The sequence below is a fragment of the Drosophila melanogaster genome, chromosome 2R (assembly GCF_000001215.4).
Source record: "Drosophila melanogaster chromosome 2R".
In the NCBI taxonomy this organism is placed as follows: Eukaryota; Metazoa; Arthropoda; class Insecta; order Diptera; family Drosophilidae; genus Drosophila; species Drosophila melanogaster.
This window is the reverse complement of record NT_033778.4, coordinates 5974403-5988985: the sequence shown is the minus strand read 5'-3', so window position 1 is coordinate 5988985 and position 14583 is coordinate 5974403. Positions and strand designations below refer to the sequence as shown.

Genomic DNA, 14583 nt, shown 5'->3' with positions numbered 1-14583 from the left:
GAAGAAAGCTCAGTTAAATAAGCGTGAATATTTACTGCATTGCAAATAAATTAATTTAACGGAACCCGAATATTGCTTTCAGCTTGGGCTCAATGTGCTTACCGGTAAATGCTGATTTATGAATGTGGTCAAGAGTCCAAGGTATCGGATAAAAACTGGCCTCAATAAGGCCTTATGATATCAATGTTTGAACGAGAGCCTTTGAATTTCGCTCCCACCTGGCCTGCTCAAGATGTTGTGGCCTTGAAATCATATTAGGGTGACAGCATTTGGAAACCATACCTGAAATGCATTTTCATGCACTTGGGGCTTAACCATAACAGTCTATCTTCGGCTGACACACACAAAACAAGCATACCGTCGTCAAGTCTCCGTTCGATGGATGCTGAAAGCTATCTCCGGGGCTTGCATGCTACATCGTTACAGTTACACGCGAACGCACCGAAATGAATTTAATTAGTGGCTTCCATGACATTTAATTTTATTTTCGTCCGATTTACCGGTTTTTGAACTTTTCCCTAAACTCAAGTAGCCCAACTCCGATCCCAGCTTCGAACACTCTTTTAATATATGCAGCTGGTTCCTTTTCTTTCGAATTTTTCCATTGAGTTTCATTTCGAATATGTGAAAAGCATTTCGCTGGCATGTCGACATTTTGTAGGCTCACTGATTGGAAGGTGGTGTGCCATTGAATTCGAAGCCCAAAAAGCTTCCTAGACAATTAAAAGTCTTGTCTCGGAATCGGGTCAAGTTTAGTGCACTTGACACTGATAGTGGGCTAGGTCGCAGCAAATCTAAGCCACTCAGAAGCCAGTTTTATTGTCAATTACACAAAAAAAAAAAAAACAGAACATTGGTCAGCTAAATTAAATGAATACAATTTTGCCCAACCAACAGCAATGTTATCTGACTGCGATAGTAATCGAAGCTAATGTAGTACAAACAGTCAGTGGCTGTCGATAAAATTGTAGTTGTAAGTGACATACACTTACTCGAAAGACGGAGGAACCCTACGTATACATATTAGTCAAGAGCGAACTATATGGCCGATTCCTCGACTAACAGATACCCGTTAAATAGTTGGAGAGTGTATGAGGGAGATGGATATGCGCAACAAGGACTGTTCCAAAAATTTACCACATAGCCTAGGTTACATATAATTCTCATAACTTTTTTAAATAATTGAATGAATCTCGAACCGATTTTCGGTGTTTCGATAGATTGAAAGATTTATCTCTACTATAGGGTTTTGTGCAGGTCTGTGAACCACTGTGCACCTTAGCTATTCCAAACCAAGGTGTTTTTAATTTTCAATGGTTTTATACAAATAAAGTATGTAACAGGTAAAAGGAAACCTTTCCGACCATATAAAGTAAATATTCTTGATCAGGATCAATAGATGAGTCGATCTGGCCGTGCCCGTCTGTCCATGTGAACGTCGATAGAGACCCCAGGAACTATTAAAGCTAGAAGGTTGAGATTCAGCATGCAGATTCTAAAGACGCAAGTTTGTTGACCCATGTTGCCACGCCCATTCTAACGCCCTAAAACCCCCGAAAACTGGCACGCCCGCACTCTTGACAAATGTTTTTATCTGAATACCAAAAACACTGTGGCCACGCCCATCCTCTCTCTTTCGCGTTCGCATTCACACTAGCTGAGAAACGGGTGTCTGATATTCGGGGATCTGTACTATAGCATTCTCTCTTGTTTTTTTATTAAAAAGAATAGGAATGAATTTGAAATTATTATTAAATAATTATTTTTACGCTCTAATTGGAACCCGAGCCTTGTTCCAGCCTTATACAGACGGAATCAGTTTGTGATCATCATAAAGAATATCTATACATTATAGGGTTTACATATATGGCTTCCTTCTGCCTATTTCTGTTTTACCCTTTTTTTCTTTGAATAAACTGTAATAAATTGTAAGTTAAGCTCTGTATAGCTAAGAAGCTGCAGTTGATTCCTGTGCGATACAAATTTGTATATTTCGGCGCATCAAAAAGTATGCTATAAAAATATTTACATAGATAATGTAGAACAACTTTCTACACTTAAATTACTAGGTACCACTAAAAGAAAAAATTTTAAACTTATTTAAATATTACAATTAGAAGCCACTTGGTTTGGACCTATTTTATTAGATTATATAATTTTTATTCTCTAATAAGCAAGCACAACTACATCTTATATTAAACAAAATCTACATATTTCCACAACTACTTTTACAACTATTAATAAAGGCAGAATATATCAAACAAGGCCATAATTAAGACTCGAGTTGTTCATTCAGGCATATGCATTAAGTCTACTTACGGTTCTGCTTCGATTGATTTCAACTTGGCCACATAATTGGATGGAATGTAGCCTTCCGAACGTGTCTTCTTGCTCCGCGCCAGCCACCAGTCACCCTATTGGTAGGTTTAAAAGATACAAACAAAGACCGTAATTTAAAGATATGGCAAACAAAAAGAATCACTTTGAGCAACTGATATCATTTCCATGATAGGTATTCAAGAAACAACGTTTTTGTAGTACAAATATTTTATTGACTTTTTATAACGTATAAATATAGTTTTATAATTATTATATTGCAAGTTGATCTTCATGTGAAAGAGATAAATTTATTTCCGGTCCTTTCAAATATATATTTATAACTATCAGTTGACCTAAACTACTACTTTCTTTGTATATAAACTTACAGCGCTTGAATTCACAGTAAAGGGTTACATTAGATTCGTTGTAATCAGAATGAATGGCTAAGTTGATCTGACCATGTTTGACTGCCGTTCTATCTGTCCGTATCAACGTCGAGATCTCAGCAACTATAAAATTGAGTTTTGAGTGGAGATTAAACAGTCACACCATGGTCGTCTTTATTGTATTGTGTTTTCCAATTTTATCGGTATGCTAATAAATATTTCGATCAGGCTCATTTTAACGGTACAGTTTTGAAAAACTTTACATTATCTATCCAATTTCTATCCATATTTAAGAATAATTTTTAAAATTCTCCCGCTCTTCCACTGGCCGAGGAATGGATACCTCGAGGAACTTGACTAAAGACAATATCCAAACTATTCGTTATCTGTAAACTTGCGTATTGTTAAATGTAAAATAGCTTTAGTCTTATAGCTTATATTAGTGAATAAGGGGTATCTGAAAGTCGACGCTAGTCCTAAGCCTTTCTTCTTCACTTATTTTCATGGAATTCGCTATTTACTTTCAACTGCGAGTTAAAAAAAAGAGCGCACAAGGAGAGAATCAAATGAGAAATTAAAAATTATTTGTTTCCTTGCGTGGTTTCGGATTGCCATGTTGTTACGCGCTTTCCAAGTCTGAATGGGTTCGACCGAGTACAAAACAAAAGCAGGAGAAAACAGCTTTTGCCGAATTCGTGCAGCACTCTTAGTAATAATAATGTATATATTTACTCCTATTCATCGCAACGAAGAGCTTGTTGCACATAAGTACACACATATGTACCTATTTATCGGGTGAAATCAATGAGTCTAAACAACTTCTATTTGTATGATAAACATAAAACCTCCGCTTACTATTAGCCCATTCCAGTGCTGTTCTATGATTAGACTTGGCCCGCTGCGTTTGTAATCATGTTAAGTCTGGGGTAAGGTCAATGAACAGACACTTTAGGGTTCATTGTTTATTTGTTTCTGTGTGTTTCCGTCCCTTTCCCGATTGCTTGTTCGTATTGCATCCTCCTATGAATCTATTATTTAATAACATGCAGTTTGTCCCTGTAGCCAATTGTCCAGTCCTTTTCAATGATTCGTTTCCGAACATAAAAGGAATATGTATTCCGCTTTAGGATCACTAGCCGAGACGATCTGGACGCCTCCGTTTACCAGACCGGATGAATATCTAGATCCCGAGATAAGGTACACGTGTAGATTTTGGCTTGTTACAATACATTGCCCCTACATGGTAAAAGAATACTTTAATGTCTAAAATATCTATCAAAGTTCCGAAAATAGCTTATATCGGAGTATTAAACCATTTAAATCCTACAAAGGAAAGGCCTTCTAGTTGAATATTAATTACTCGCTTATCAGCATGCGCATTTCTCTCGCACTTCCAGCGGTATAAAATATCTGTTTTTATTTAAAGTTGTGTATTGGATGTTGATTTATTACATATTTAGTGCCACAAAAATGTTCTTGACGTTTTGTGGACATGACATGCTAACAAACAAAATTTCACAAAGTCACTAGAATCTTTATAACTATTATAAATGTATTCATAACTACAAATGAACTGAATATATGCCACCTATTCGAAATGTATAACAAGGAAAAACAAAAGCCAGTTATTAAACCCAAGAATTCCTTCCATCAAGTTTTCACTACCTATCATAGAATTTTAAATTATTTTTTAAAATACTTTTCAAACAAGTTCAACTTCTCTGGTCGTACTTCGGCTTAAGTGAAGTAATAGCCGAGAGACCAACAAGAGTAGACAATTGAATATACCGCACCTTAATCGTATGCTACCGCACCGGAAATGCCAGCCGCGGAACTGTTTCTCAGCAAGTACTGACCATGGGTAATATGTCTACCACTGGCCGGGGAAATCGGGGAAAGCTTTACGATTTCTCATAATTGTATAGCCCGTTTTTTCAAAAGTCCGTTTGCGCTCAAAATCTGAATATTATTTTACTGCGTACGGAGGGCGCAAGATTTGGCCAACAGCCAATTGCATACGTCATGCTTTCAGCGCTGTCTGTTACAGTGAGCGGCCACTGCTATGTTGACGCGAAGCTTTTAAATACAAATATGTGTGCGGCACTTTTGTCTTAAAACAGTCGGAATGGGTGGCTGTTGTGGGTGGTGACCTCCGTACTTAATTATAGAATTCGACCAATACTTGCTAGCGTTACCGTCCGTTTCAACATCTGGATTCAATAGGAGTTGCGGTTGGATTAAATGTATTACCTACCATATATGCATGTCATATATATTTCATATTATTAAAGGTGCTAGCAACTAGTGGTTCTAATTAAGAATACATATACTTTATGGAGTCGGAAAAGCCATGTTCTACCTATTACATAGTAATAGTAGTAATTCTTCAAATCTTTTATAGCTACGCTACGAGTAAGGGGTATTATTATTAACTCAAAAAGGAGGACATACTACTGGAGATTGTTAAAATCAAAATAGGAAAATTAAGAAAGGCAAGGTTGATTACAAACTTTAACGTAAAAATAGTAAGAACGATTATTAGACTCGTAAACAGTAATCAAATAACTTAAAGAACAATCGGTAAACCCAATTATACCTAGATCCGTGAGGTTAATCTCAGGGTCGGAAAAACGCATCCCTTTAACTACAAACTATTGAAAATATAATAAAAATTTTAATGAAAATTAAAATAATTTAATATTTAGATTCTCGCGGTATTTTAACTCATGATTTTTTTGTCGTTAATGCTATGAATTGCTTTATCAAATGTACCCCTGGGATTTGTGATAGTGCCTGCGTCCATAACATATGAAAGTAGTTGGAAACGCGAGAAGGTGTTCCTTCAACCGCACAGCAAGAAGAAAAATGCTACAAACGCCGTTATCAAGCGATTTGCACTTATTATCAGACACTCTCTCGCATTCTTTTGCTTACACCAACATAAATAGCTTACCTATCGGCTTACTCACTCACATTCTGTTTCAACGCGAGCTGTTAGCGATCTATATATTGTTTGCAAGTTAATTTATTTGTGTTTGGGCGATATTTTAGTTTCATTGGAGATACCTGTAGCGTTTCCACATAAGCTTTTGACGTCATCTAATTCTCAATCAGTATACCTTTAATAACCGAATTATGGGACACACCGGAGAGTTATTTTTTTATTTCATCTTAGCTAATTAGGATGTCCGACGCTCAACCGCACAGAAAAAGCTAATAATTTGAATTTTACCTCTGCTATATCGATTAAAAATTCGTTAGCCAAAATAGTACATAAAGTAAAAGTTCAAAACGCTGCCAGGACAAAATTCGACCAACTACACTCTTGTCTAATTTGTTTTTATTTTAAAGTTGCATAGTCATATTTAGTCTAACAAAATAAATAATATCTTTATCGAATGAACATTCTATATCTGTCCAAAACTGATTTTCAATACAAATTCATATATTTGGAAAATAAGTTTAATTCTCTTTTGTGTGCACGATATTTTTTGAGTTTTTAATTACAAATAAGGAAACGCCAACTTTTTTGTTCGCGAATAAGGCGTGCGTGTGAACGTAGCAAAACTCACCTGCGTGTCATTCAGTATCTCCAAGTGCTCTCCCTTGCGGAAGCTCAAATCCTCGTCGGTGCGGGCGTCGTAGTCGTAGAGGGCGACAAAAATCTTGGCGTTGGCACCTGCCGTTTCGCTCTCCGGGATCTGGGGAACCGGACGTATCTGCTCCGGTGGCTGTCCGGCGTGTGAGGGCATGGGGATTTGTGGCACGCCCACTCCGACTCCGATGGTGGGCGGGTCGTCCAGCTTGATTCGATCTGCGGGCTTGTCGGGTTCGCCCTTCTGTGTGGTGAGGCAGTTACCCATTGTTGGATGAGTAGTTGTGCTGCCGCCGAGACTGAGTACTAAATGCAATCAATGGAAGCCAAATTGCAGCGCTTGCGTTTACTGTTACTTTCACTGTTTGTTTATTGTTTGTAGCTGCGAGATCAGCGCTTGGGTGTTGGCACTAAACGCCGCTCTCACTCGATCCCCTCTTCACTGACTCTCTGCACTGCTTACAATTTGTGCAAGTTGCTATCGCCTTTTCGCTCAACTCTGTTTTACTGGGCACTAACGAAATTAAATGCTTGCCCACGACCAAACGTGTGCCTGTGTGTGTGCGTGCGTGAGTGTTTTCTCACTTTTATCTACATTTGCTCGTGTGGGTGTGCGTGATGCTGGACTGCTGGCAACCAACAAAAATCCAGCTGTGTACCGGCGTTGGGGCCGCAAAAAAGAATTCAAACTAGGCGATTAAATGGGTGACTCGCGATTGCACTATTATTTAGTTGGGCTGGCATCCGTATTCACATTTTAACTCAAATATCGTCCTCTTTTTCCCATCGCGTTGCAAAAAGCTGTGTGACCAGTACGCGGACTCGAGAAATACCAAAAGACTGGGGCAAATATACTATAATACTGAATTTCAGTCATCATCTTTAAAATACTAATTTATTTCAACAGCTTGGATATTTTTATTTGAACAGAAATCAATGGTCGTGTCGCTGGTCAAGTTTAGTGGTCTTCTTGGTGCCAGAAATGACTATTTAATATATGATTATTTATGCTGATTATTATTTTTTTCATCGTAAATTAGCGTAAATTATTTAAGGATTCTAAGACCTGCTATGATATGAGGAATCTTTCTTGACGGATTGAAGGGCATAACATAGTCATATGATATCAATTATTCGATAATATTCTGTCCTACACATCTTACGCAAAAAACGGCTCAAAATTCGTCTACCAATTTGAATTGGAATTCCGTTTCTTTTGTTTTGCAATATTTCATTTATTACTTATACATAAAAGACTTCTCGGCACATAGGCATATACGTCAATTCAAAACAAACAGAACTGCATTACAACATAACTCCCTGATACAAGCTCATCCTTCAACATACCACATCAAACTCCTTTCAACAACACCACATCACACAACAGGAAAACGATATTTCTTATTAACAGTCTCAGGCTTGATCACATCAACCTTACAAATGACCATTACAAGAACAGGTCCCCCATATATATGTATATGTATTTATATGCGCTCTTTGCAACCAGTTAGACGTTAATCCCATCCTAGCATACTGTTCTTCCCTTTCGCCACATAGAACAGTTGACATCAACACAATTAGAAACTTTTTAAAAAGCTCCAACCTAATTTAAAAAATATAAAATGGAAGGTGCTAGCTGCTAATGCATCTAGGTTTCAGTTACCTTAAAATTTTATACTCTACGTTATATTTAAATAAATAAATAAAAGTATATATATAAGAAATTTGTCTGTTTATTTATAGTGCAATATATACAAATATGTCTAAGTCTCTCTATAGGTTTCTTTTATTTTAGATTAAATTACATTAAATGTTTTTATATCTACACACACTGTTCTATTTTATCCGTTCCTATTTTGATAGGCGATTCAAGACGCGTTAGTGTTTTGTAAAGCAACAAAAAAATTAATCGATATCAGAATAGACATCACAAAAGAAATAAATTTAATTTGAGCTCCGTAGTTGATAGAAAGTTTATTGAAAATCTAAGAATGGATATAAAATCTTTTTTGTACCAATTTTGTGCTAAGTCGCAAATAGAACCAAAGTTTGATATTCGCCAAACGGGTAAGTGGTTATGTTGCACTCCCCCAGGCGTGTTTCCCAAGTAGCAGTTTAATTTATAGGTCCCAAAAATCGCCAGCGGTTCCTTTGCGAGGTTCGTGTAGAGCCAAATACCTATATTGGTGTGGGTAATTCCACTAACAAAAAGGATGCCGAGAAAAATGCGTGCCGTGATTTTGTCAACTACCTAGTGCGCGTGGGCAAACTGAACACCAATGATGTTCCAGCGGATGCTGGTGCTTCGGGGGGCGGACCTAGGACTGGTCTGGAGGGTGCGGGCATGGCAGGGGGCAGTGGACAGCAGAAGCGAGTGTTTGATGGTCAGTCGGGTCCACAGGATCTGGGTGAGGCCTATCGCCCTCTAAACCACGATGGCGGTGACGGCGGTAACCGCTACTCAGTAATTGATCGCATCCAGGAGCAGAGGGACATGAACGAAGCGGAGGCTTTCGATGTCAACGCTGCCATCCACGGTAACTGGACCATAGAGAATGCCAAAGAGCGACTGAACATTTACAAGCAGACGAACAACATTCGCGACGATTACAAATATACACCAGTGGGCCCGGAACACGCTAGGTATGTGCTTCCTTTTCAACTTTCTTCGGCCTGCATTTCGGATTTGACCGAATATGGCCTACGGCCAAATCTGAAATGCAGCCCATAATCATGTCGGGCTGTGACCAATTTGATTTGTGCAGAGCAGCGCCGGCAGAACGATGTGGTACGATACTCCGAACTACAAGAACCACGTCCAGCTTCCTTGCGTGGGGTCTGTAAGCAAAACGGACGCCCATGCAACGCGGCTTAGCTGACAATAATTCAAGCGCTGACTTTCCAGCTGCGTCTAACACATTAGTACCACGCCGTTCTGTCGGCTGGCTCCTTCAGCAGTCCGTAGACTCCCACGATAGCCCGAGGGTAAGTTCCGGATTTGATCTACATTACCAGTCCAGATTTTTTCAAAAAGTTCTTTTAATGTAGGAGCTTTTTGGCCGAATTGTCCATTTATGTGCCGGCGCTCAATCGCACGGTGACGGCCCGTGAGTCGGGTTCAAACAAGAAGTCTGCCAGCAAGTCATGCGCCCTGTCCCTGGTGCGCCAACTTTTCCATTTAAATGTGATAGAGCCCTTTAGTGGAACTCTGAAGAAAAAAAAGGATGAGCAGCTGAAGCCATATCCGGTGAAGCTTTCGCCAAATCTGATAAACAAAATTGATGAGGTGATTAAGGGTTTGGACCTTCCTGTCGTAAACCCGCGCAATATCAAAATCGAACTGGACGGTCCTCCGATTCCTCTCATTGTAAGTAATACGAAACTAGAAAACTAAAATAAAAATGTATCAGCAATTTGAATTAAATTTCTTATCTCAGAGTATTAAAAAACAGTTTAGAGATTTTATCAGACAAAGACTATTAGCTAAATGTTGTATACCGGTTTCAATATTCTTGATGACATCCAACAGTACTTTATAAAGTATATATTATTATATTGATTTACGTAAGTCATATACTTAGGAATACGCTAGTAACTCCCACATCGTTCAGTCCCTCAAAAATATTTGATATGCCGAAACAACAATGCAAATACTTTAACTCGATTAATTTGTACTGCATACTTGGCTGTAACATTTGTATTTTTTCTATATATAGCTCTCAATACGCGTCGACAGACACCATAATCGACCTAATCCAATTCTGTGTTCAAAAGATATTTCAAAGAAGGTTTTACGCTACGTTAGCATAACTAAAATCTGCGTCTTTAATCTTAACTTTCAAGCTTTTGTTGTGATAGACTTGGCTAGTGATCTTGAACAAGATTATTTCTGTTATCTCTTACATTCATACCCTTACTATATGAGCATAGGAATACGCTGCCCTACCCAAACCACCTTTTTTTTGCGAACAAAAAATGTAGTGTACGATGTAAAATATTTTCTCCTAGGTGAACTTAAGCCGTATAGATTCCTCGCAACAGGATGGCGAAAAACGTCAGGAAAGCTCCGTGATTCCGTGGGCTCCTCCTCAGGCAAACTGGAATACGTGGCATGCCTGCAACATCGACGAAGGCGAACTGGCAACCACCTCTATTGATGACCTTTCGATGGACTACGAACGCTCGCTGCGTGATCGCCGCCAAAACGACAACGAGTACCGACAATTCCTCGAGTTCCGCGAAAAGCTGCCCATTGCAGCGATGCGGTCGGAAATTTTAACCGCAATTAATGACAATCCAGTGGTAATCATTCGTGGAAACACAGGGTGCGGAAAGACTACCCAGATTGCCCAATACATTCTTGATGACTACATCTGCTCCGGCCAGGGCGGGTACGCTAATATTTATGTGACCCAGCCTCGTCGCATTTCAGCCATTTCTGTGGCCGAGCGCGTAGCTCGCGAGCGGTGCGAGCAATTGGGCGACACTGTAGGCTACTCGGTGCGATTTGAGTCTGTGTTTCCACGACCCTACGGCGCAATCCTCTTTTGCACCGTGGGTGTGTTGCTGCGCAAGCTGGAGGCTGGCTTACGAGGAGTGTCGCATATTATTGTGGACGAAATCCACGAGAGAGACGTGAACAGCGACTTTTTGCTGGTCATCCTTCGCGACATGGTCGACACATATCCGGACCTGCATGGTAAGCTCGAATAAGGTGCAATATTTCTAACATAAATCCGTATGTATAACCTGCATTCAAATTTCTTGGGGTGAAACTCTTCGACAATTGTTGATTATACTTATATATTTATATATACATACATTTGTATATATGTATTGTATATATACATACATTTACATGTATAAAAAGCAATGTTGAGCAGATTTTGAGCCGCGAAAATAACTTATTTTGCACTAATTCACTGGCTTAATTAATGAAGATTATGATTATATTGTTTGTACCGGATCCGCCCAGAGTGTATATGTTATGTTCTTAATAGTCGATTTGTCAGTTTGTTCCATTGAAAATTTGCATTGCCAATTGTTTGTGTTTCATATTTAATGTAGAGTTGACTTGCCAAAATTACTTATGCCCAACAAAATTACTATTCAGAACTTAAAACTTATATGCATTACGGGTCATACATTTCTAGTCCTAATTTAATATGATATGACTTTTAGAAAACACTATAATTAATAGAAACTCTTCTATTGCAGTTATTCTTATGTCGGCCACTATTGATACAACGAAATTTTCCAAATATTTTGGCATCTGTCCCGTATTGGAAGTACCCGGAAGAGCATTTCCCGTGCAGCAATTTTTCTTGGAGGACATTATTCAGATGACAGACTTTGTGCCTTCGGCGGAGTCGCGCCGAAAGCGCAAGGAAGTGGAGGACGAGGAGCAATTGCTTTCCGAGGACAAGGACGAGGCGGAAATCAACTATAACAAGGTGTGCGAGGACAAGTATTCACAAAAGACTCGAAATGCTATGGCCATGCTATCCGAATCGGACGTTAGCTTTGAGCTGCTGGAGGCATTATTGATGCATATTAAGTCAAAAAATATTCCCGGTGCTATCTTAGTATTCCTGCCCGGTTGGAACCTGATCTTTGCGCTTATGAAGTTTCTGCAAAATACAAACATTTTTGGTGATACATCCCAATACCAAATTTTGCCGTGCCACTCGCAGATTCCACGAGACGAGCAACGCAAGGTTTTCGAGCCTGTTCCAGAAGGCGTAACCAAGATTATACTTTCTACCAACATTGCAGAGACTTCTATAACTATTGACGACATTGTTTTCGTAATTGATATATGTAAGGCGCGCATGAAGCTCTTTACTTCACATAACAACCTAACCAGCTACGCCACCGTTTGGGCAAGCAAAACCAATTTGGAGCAGCGCAAGGGCCGAGCTGGACGTGTCCGACCAGGCTTCTGCTTCACACTCTGTTCGCGTGCCCGCTTCCAAGCGCTAGAGGACAATCTTACGCCGGAGATGTTCCGCACACCGTTGCACGAGATGGCGTTGACCATTAAATTACTCAGACTGGGCTCCATTCACCACTTTTTGTCAAAGGCATTGGAGCCACCTCCGGTAGACGCAGTAATCGAAGCTGAGGTGTTGCTTCGCGAGATGCGCTGCCTTGACGCTAACGATGAACTTACTCCATTGGGGCGCCTGCTGGCACGCCTCCCAATTGAACCAAGACTTGGAAAGATGATGGTCCTCGGCGCAGTATTTGGCTGCGCCGATCTAATGGCCATTATGGCTTCGTACTCTAGCACCTTCTCAGAGGTGTTTAGTCTTGATATAGGTCAACGTCGCCTGGCAAATCATCAGAAAGCGTTGAGTGGTACCAAATGTTCCGACCACGTGGCAATGATTGTAGCTTCACAAATGTGGCGGCGCGAGAAACAACGCGGTGAGCATATGGAAGCTCGGTTCTGTGACTGGAAAGGACTGCAAATGAGTACTATGAACGTTATCTGGGATGCCAAGCAGCAGTTACTGGATCTCCTTCAGCAGGCAGGATTCCCAGAAGAGTGTATGATATCGCACGAGGTAGACGAAAGGATTGATGGGGATGACCCCGTGCTGGATGTGTCCCTGGCGCTGCTGTGCTTGGGTCTCTACCCCAACATTTGCGTGCACAAGGAGAAGCGCAAAGTGCTGACTACAGAGTCTAAAGCAGCGTTACTGCACAAAACCTCGGTGAATTGCAGCAACTTGGCCGTCACATTTCCGTATCCGTTCTTCGTTTTCGGCGAGAAGATTCGCACGCGAGCTGTTTCCTGCAAGCAACTATCTATGGTCTCGCCCTTGCAGGTGATATTGTTTGGATCGCGCAAGATTGACTTGGCCGCCAACAATATAGTGCGCGTTGACAACTGGCTTAACTTCGACATAGAGCCGGAACTTGCGGCCAAGATTGGTGCCCTTAAGCCGGCCCTGGAGGATCTTATCACGGTGGCGTGCGACAACCCTTCCGACATACTTCGCCTTGAGGAGCCCTATGCACAGCTGGTCAAAGTGGTCAAAGACCTTTGCGTTAAGAGCGCCGGAGACTTCGGACTGCAGCGTGAATCAGGAATTCTGCCGCACCAATCACGTCAGTTCAGTGACGGCGGAGGACCGCCCAAACGAGGTCGCTTTGAGACAGGACGCTTTACTAACAGCAGCTTTGGTCGCCGTGGAAACGGCAGAACTTTTGGAGGAGGATATGGAAATAATGGAGGAGGATATGGAAATAATGGAGGAGGATATGGAAATATTGGAGGAGGATATGGAAATAATGCAGGAGGTTATGGAAATAATGGTGGATATGGAAATAATGGCGGAGGTTATAGAAATAATGGTGGAGGATATGGAAACAATGGCGGAGGATATGGGAACAAGAGAGGTGGATTTGGAGACTCATTTGAAAGCAATAGAGGATCAGGCGGCGGCTTTAGAAATGGCGACCAAGGCGGCCGCTGGGGTAACTTTTAACGGATACATAAAAAAAATGTATTGGTTTTTTCAAAAACAAAAAGAATAATAAACATTACTATTCGCATTTCGATATGCTGAAGGGATTATACAAATAAGACGCATTGAATCTTTTGGTTTTTTGGCATTAAATACGCATGTGCGATCCGAATAGATTCACGAGTTAACGTATGTAAATAGTAACCAAATATGATAGTTCCGCTGACATTCCCTAACCTGTTGCATACATACATATATTGCTGGAATTTCGTTTGTGAAGGCGTGGAAATCGTTTATTGTCACAAAATGAGATCAAAAACATTCATTCTATAAAGGCTTTTGGTGAACCTGTGTAATCATTATTTTTTATCTCTGCTAGCATTTTAGACGATTACTGATTTCGCAATTAGACCTTTTTAAAACATATGTCATGACAACAATATATACAATAAAAAGCCATATATATGCAAAACATATTTCGTGCCTTATCAAAACTCGAAGGGAAAAGAAAAATTAATTATTGTACAGATATGGCGGTGATTTTAAAATATCATAATTTTCGAAGCAATAATGAAAGTTGATCAAATAAATATTAGATCACAAAGATTTGAGGAGCACCAGAAATGTAATAGTAACTGGAGTAAGCTGTTCTTACGCTTCTTTTTTACTGGTCAAGATGGTGAGCTTCGTTACCAATTAAAAGTGGTGGTCAGTGATGACGTTGTGTTGCTAAGCAATTCAATTTTTATCGTATGTATTTCGGCTTCAGTGAGAACAGTTTTTCAATCGAAGTATCGATACGACACAA

General features: G+C 40.0%; 2 protein-coding genes across 4 annotated transcripts in view, besides 2 other annotated features; one reads left to right on the top strand and one right to left on the bottom strand.

The window, feature by feature from the left end:
• Window positions 1-7142, bottom strand: part of Src42A (Src oncogene at 42A) — a 30952-nt gene extending 23810 nt beyond the window's left edge. For both annotated transcript variants that reach the window (NM_001414106.1, NM_057501.4), the window contains exons 1-2: window positions 6278-7142; window positions 2320-2414 (exon numbers count right to left, since the gene is read on the bottom strand). In NM_001414106.1, the coding sequence (NP_001400983.1) occupies window positions 2320-2414; window positions 6278-6568 (386 nt within the window). In that variant the 5' untranslated portion in view covers window positions 6569-7142. The remainder of the gene's footprint in view (window positions 1-2319; window positions 2415-6277) is intronic.
• Window positions 1335-1709: a mobile genetic element.
• Window positions 2747-2836: a mobile genetic element.
• Window positions 7143-8207: 1065 nt separating the features above from the next.
• Window positions 8208-14129, top strand: mle (maleless). 2 transcript variants are annotated; one of them, NM_057293.4, is made up of 5 exons: window positions 8208-8367; window positions 8427-8943; window positions 9349-9667; window positions 10309-10999; window positions 11518-13892. In NM_057293.4, the coding sequence occupies exons 1-5, from the start codon at window positions 8292-8294 to the stop codon at window positions 13794-13796; spliced, it is 3882 nt and encodes a 1293-aa protein (NP_476641.1). In that variant the 5' UTR covers window positions 8208-8291; the 3' UTR covers window positions 13797-13892. The 2 variants fall into 2 exon arrangements, with proteins under 2 accessions (NP_476641.1, NP_724440.1); NM_165451.3 differs by lacking the exon at window positions 8208-8367 and having other exon boundaries at window positions 8885-9285; window positions 11518-14129.
• Window positions 14130-14583: the final 454 nt, after the last annotated feature.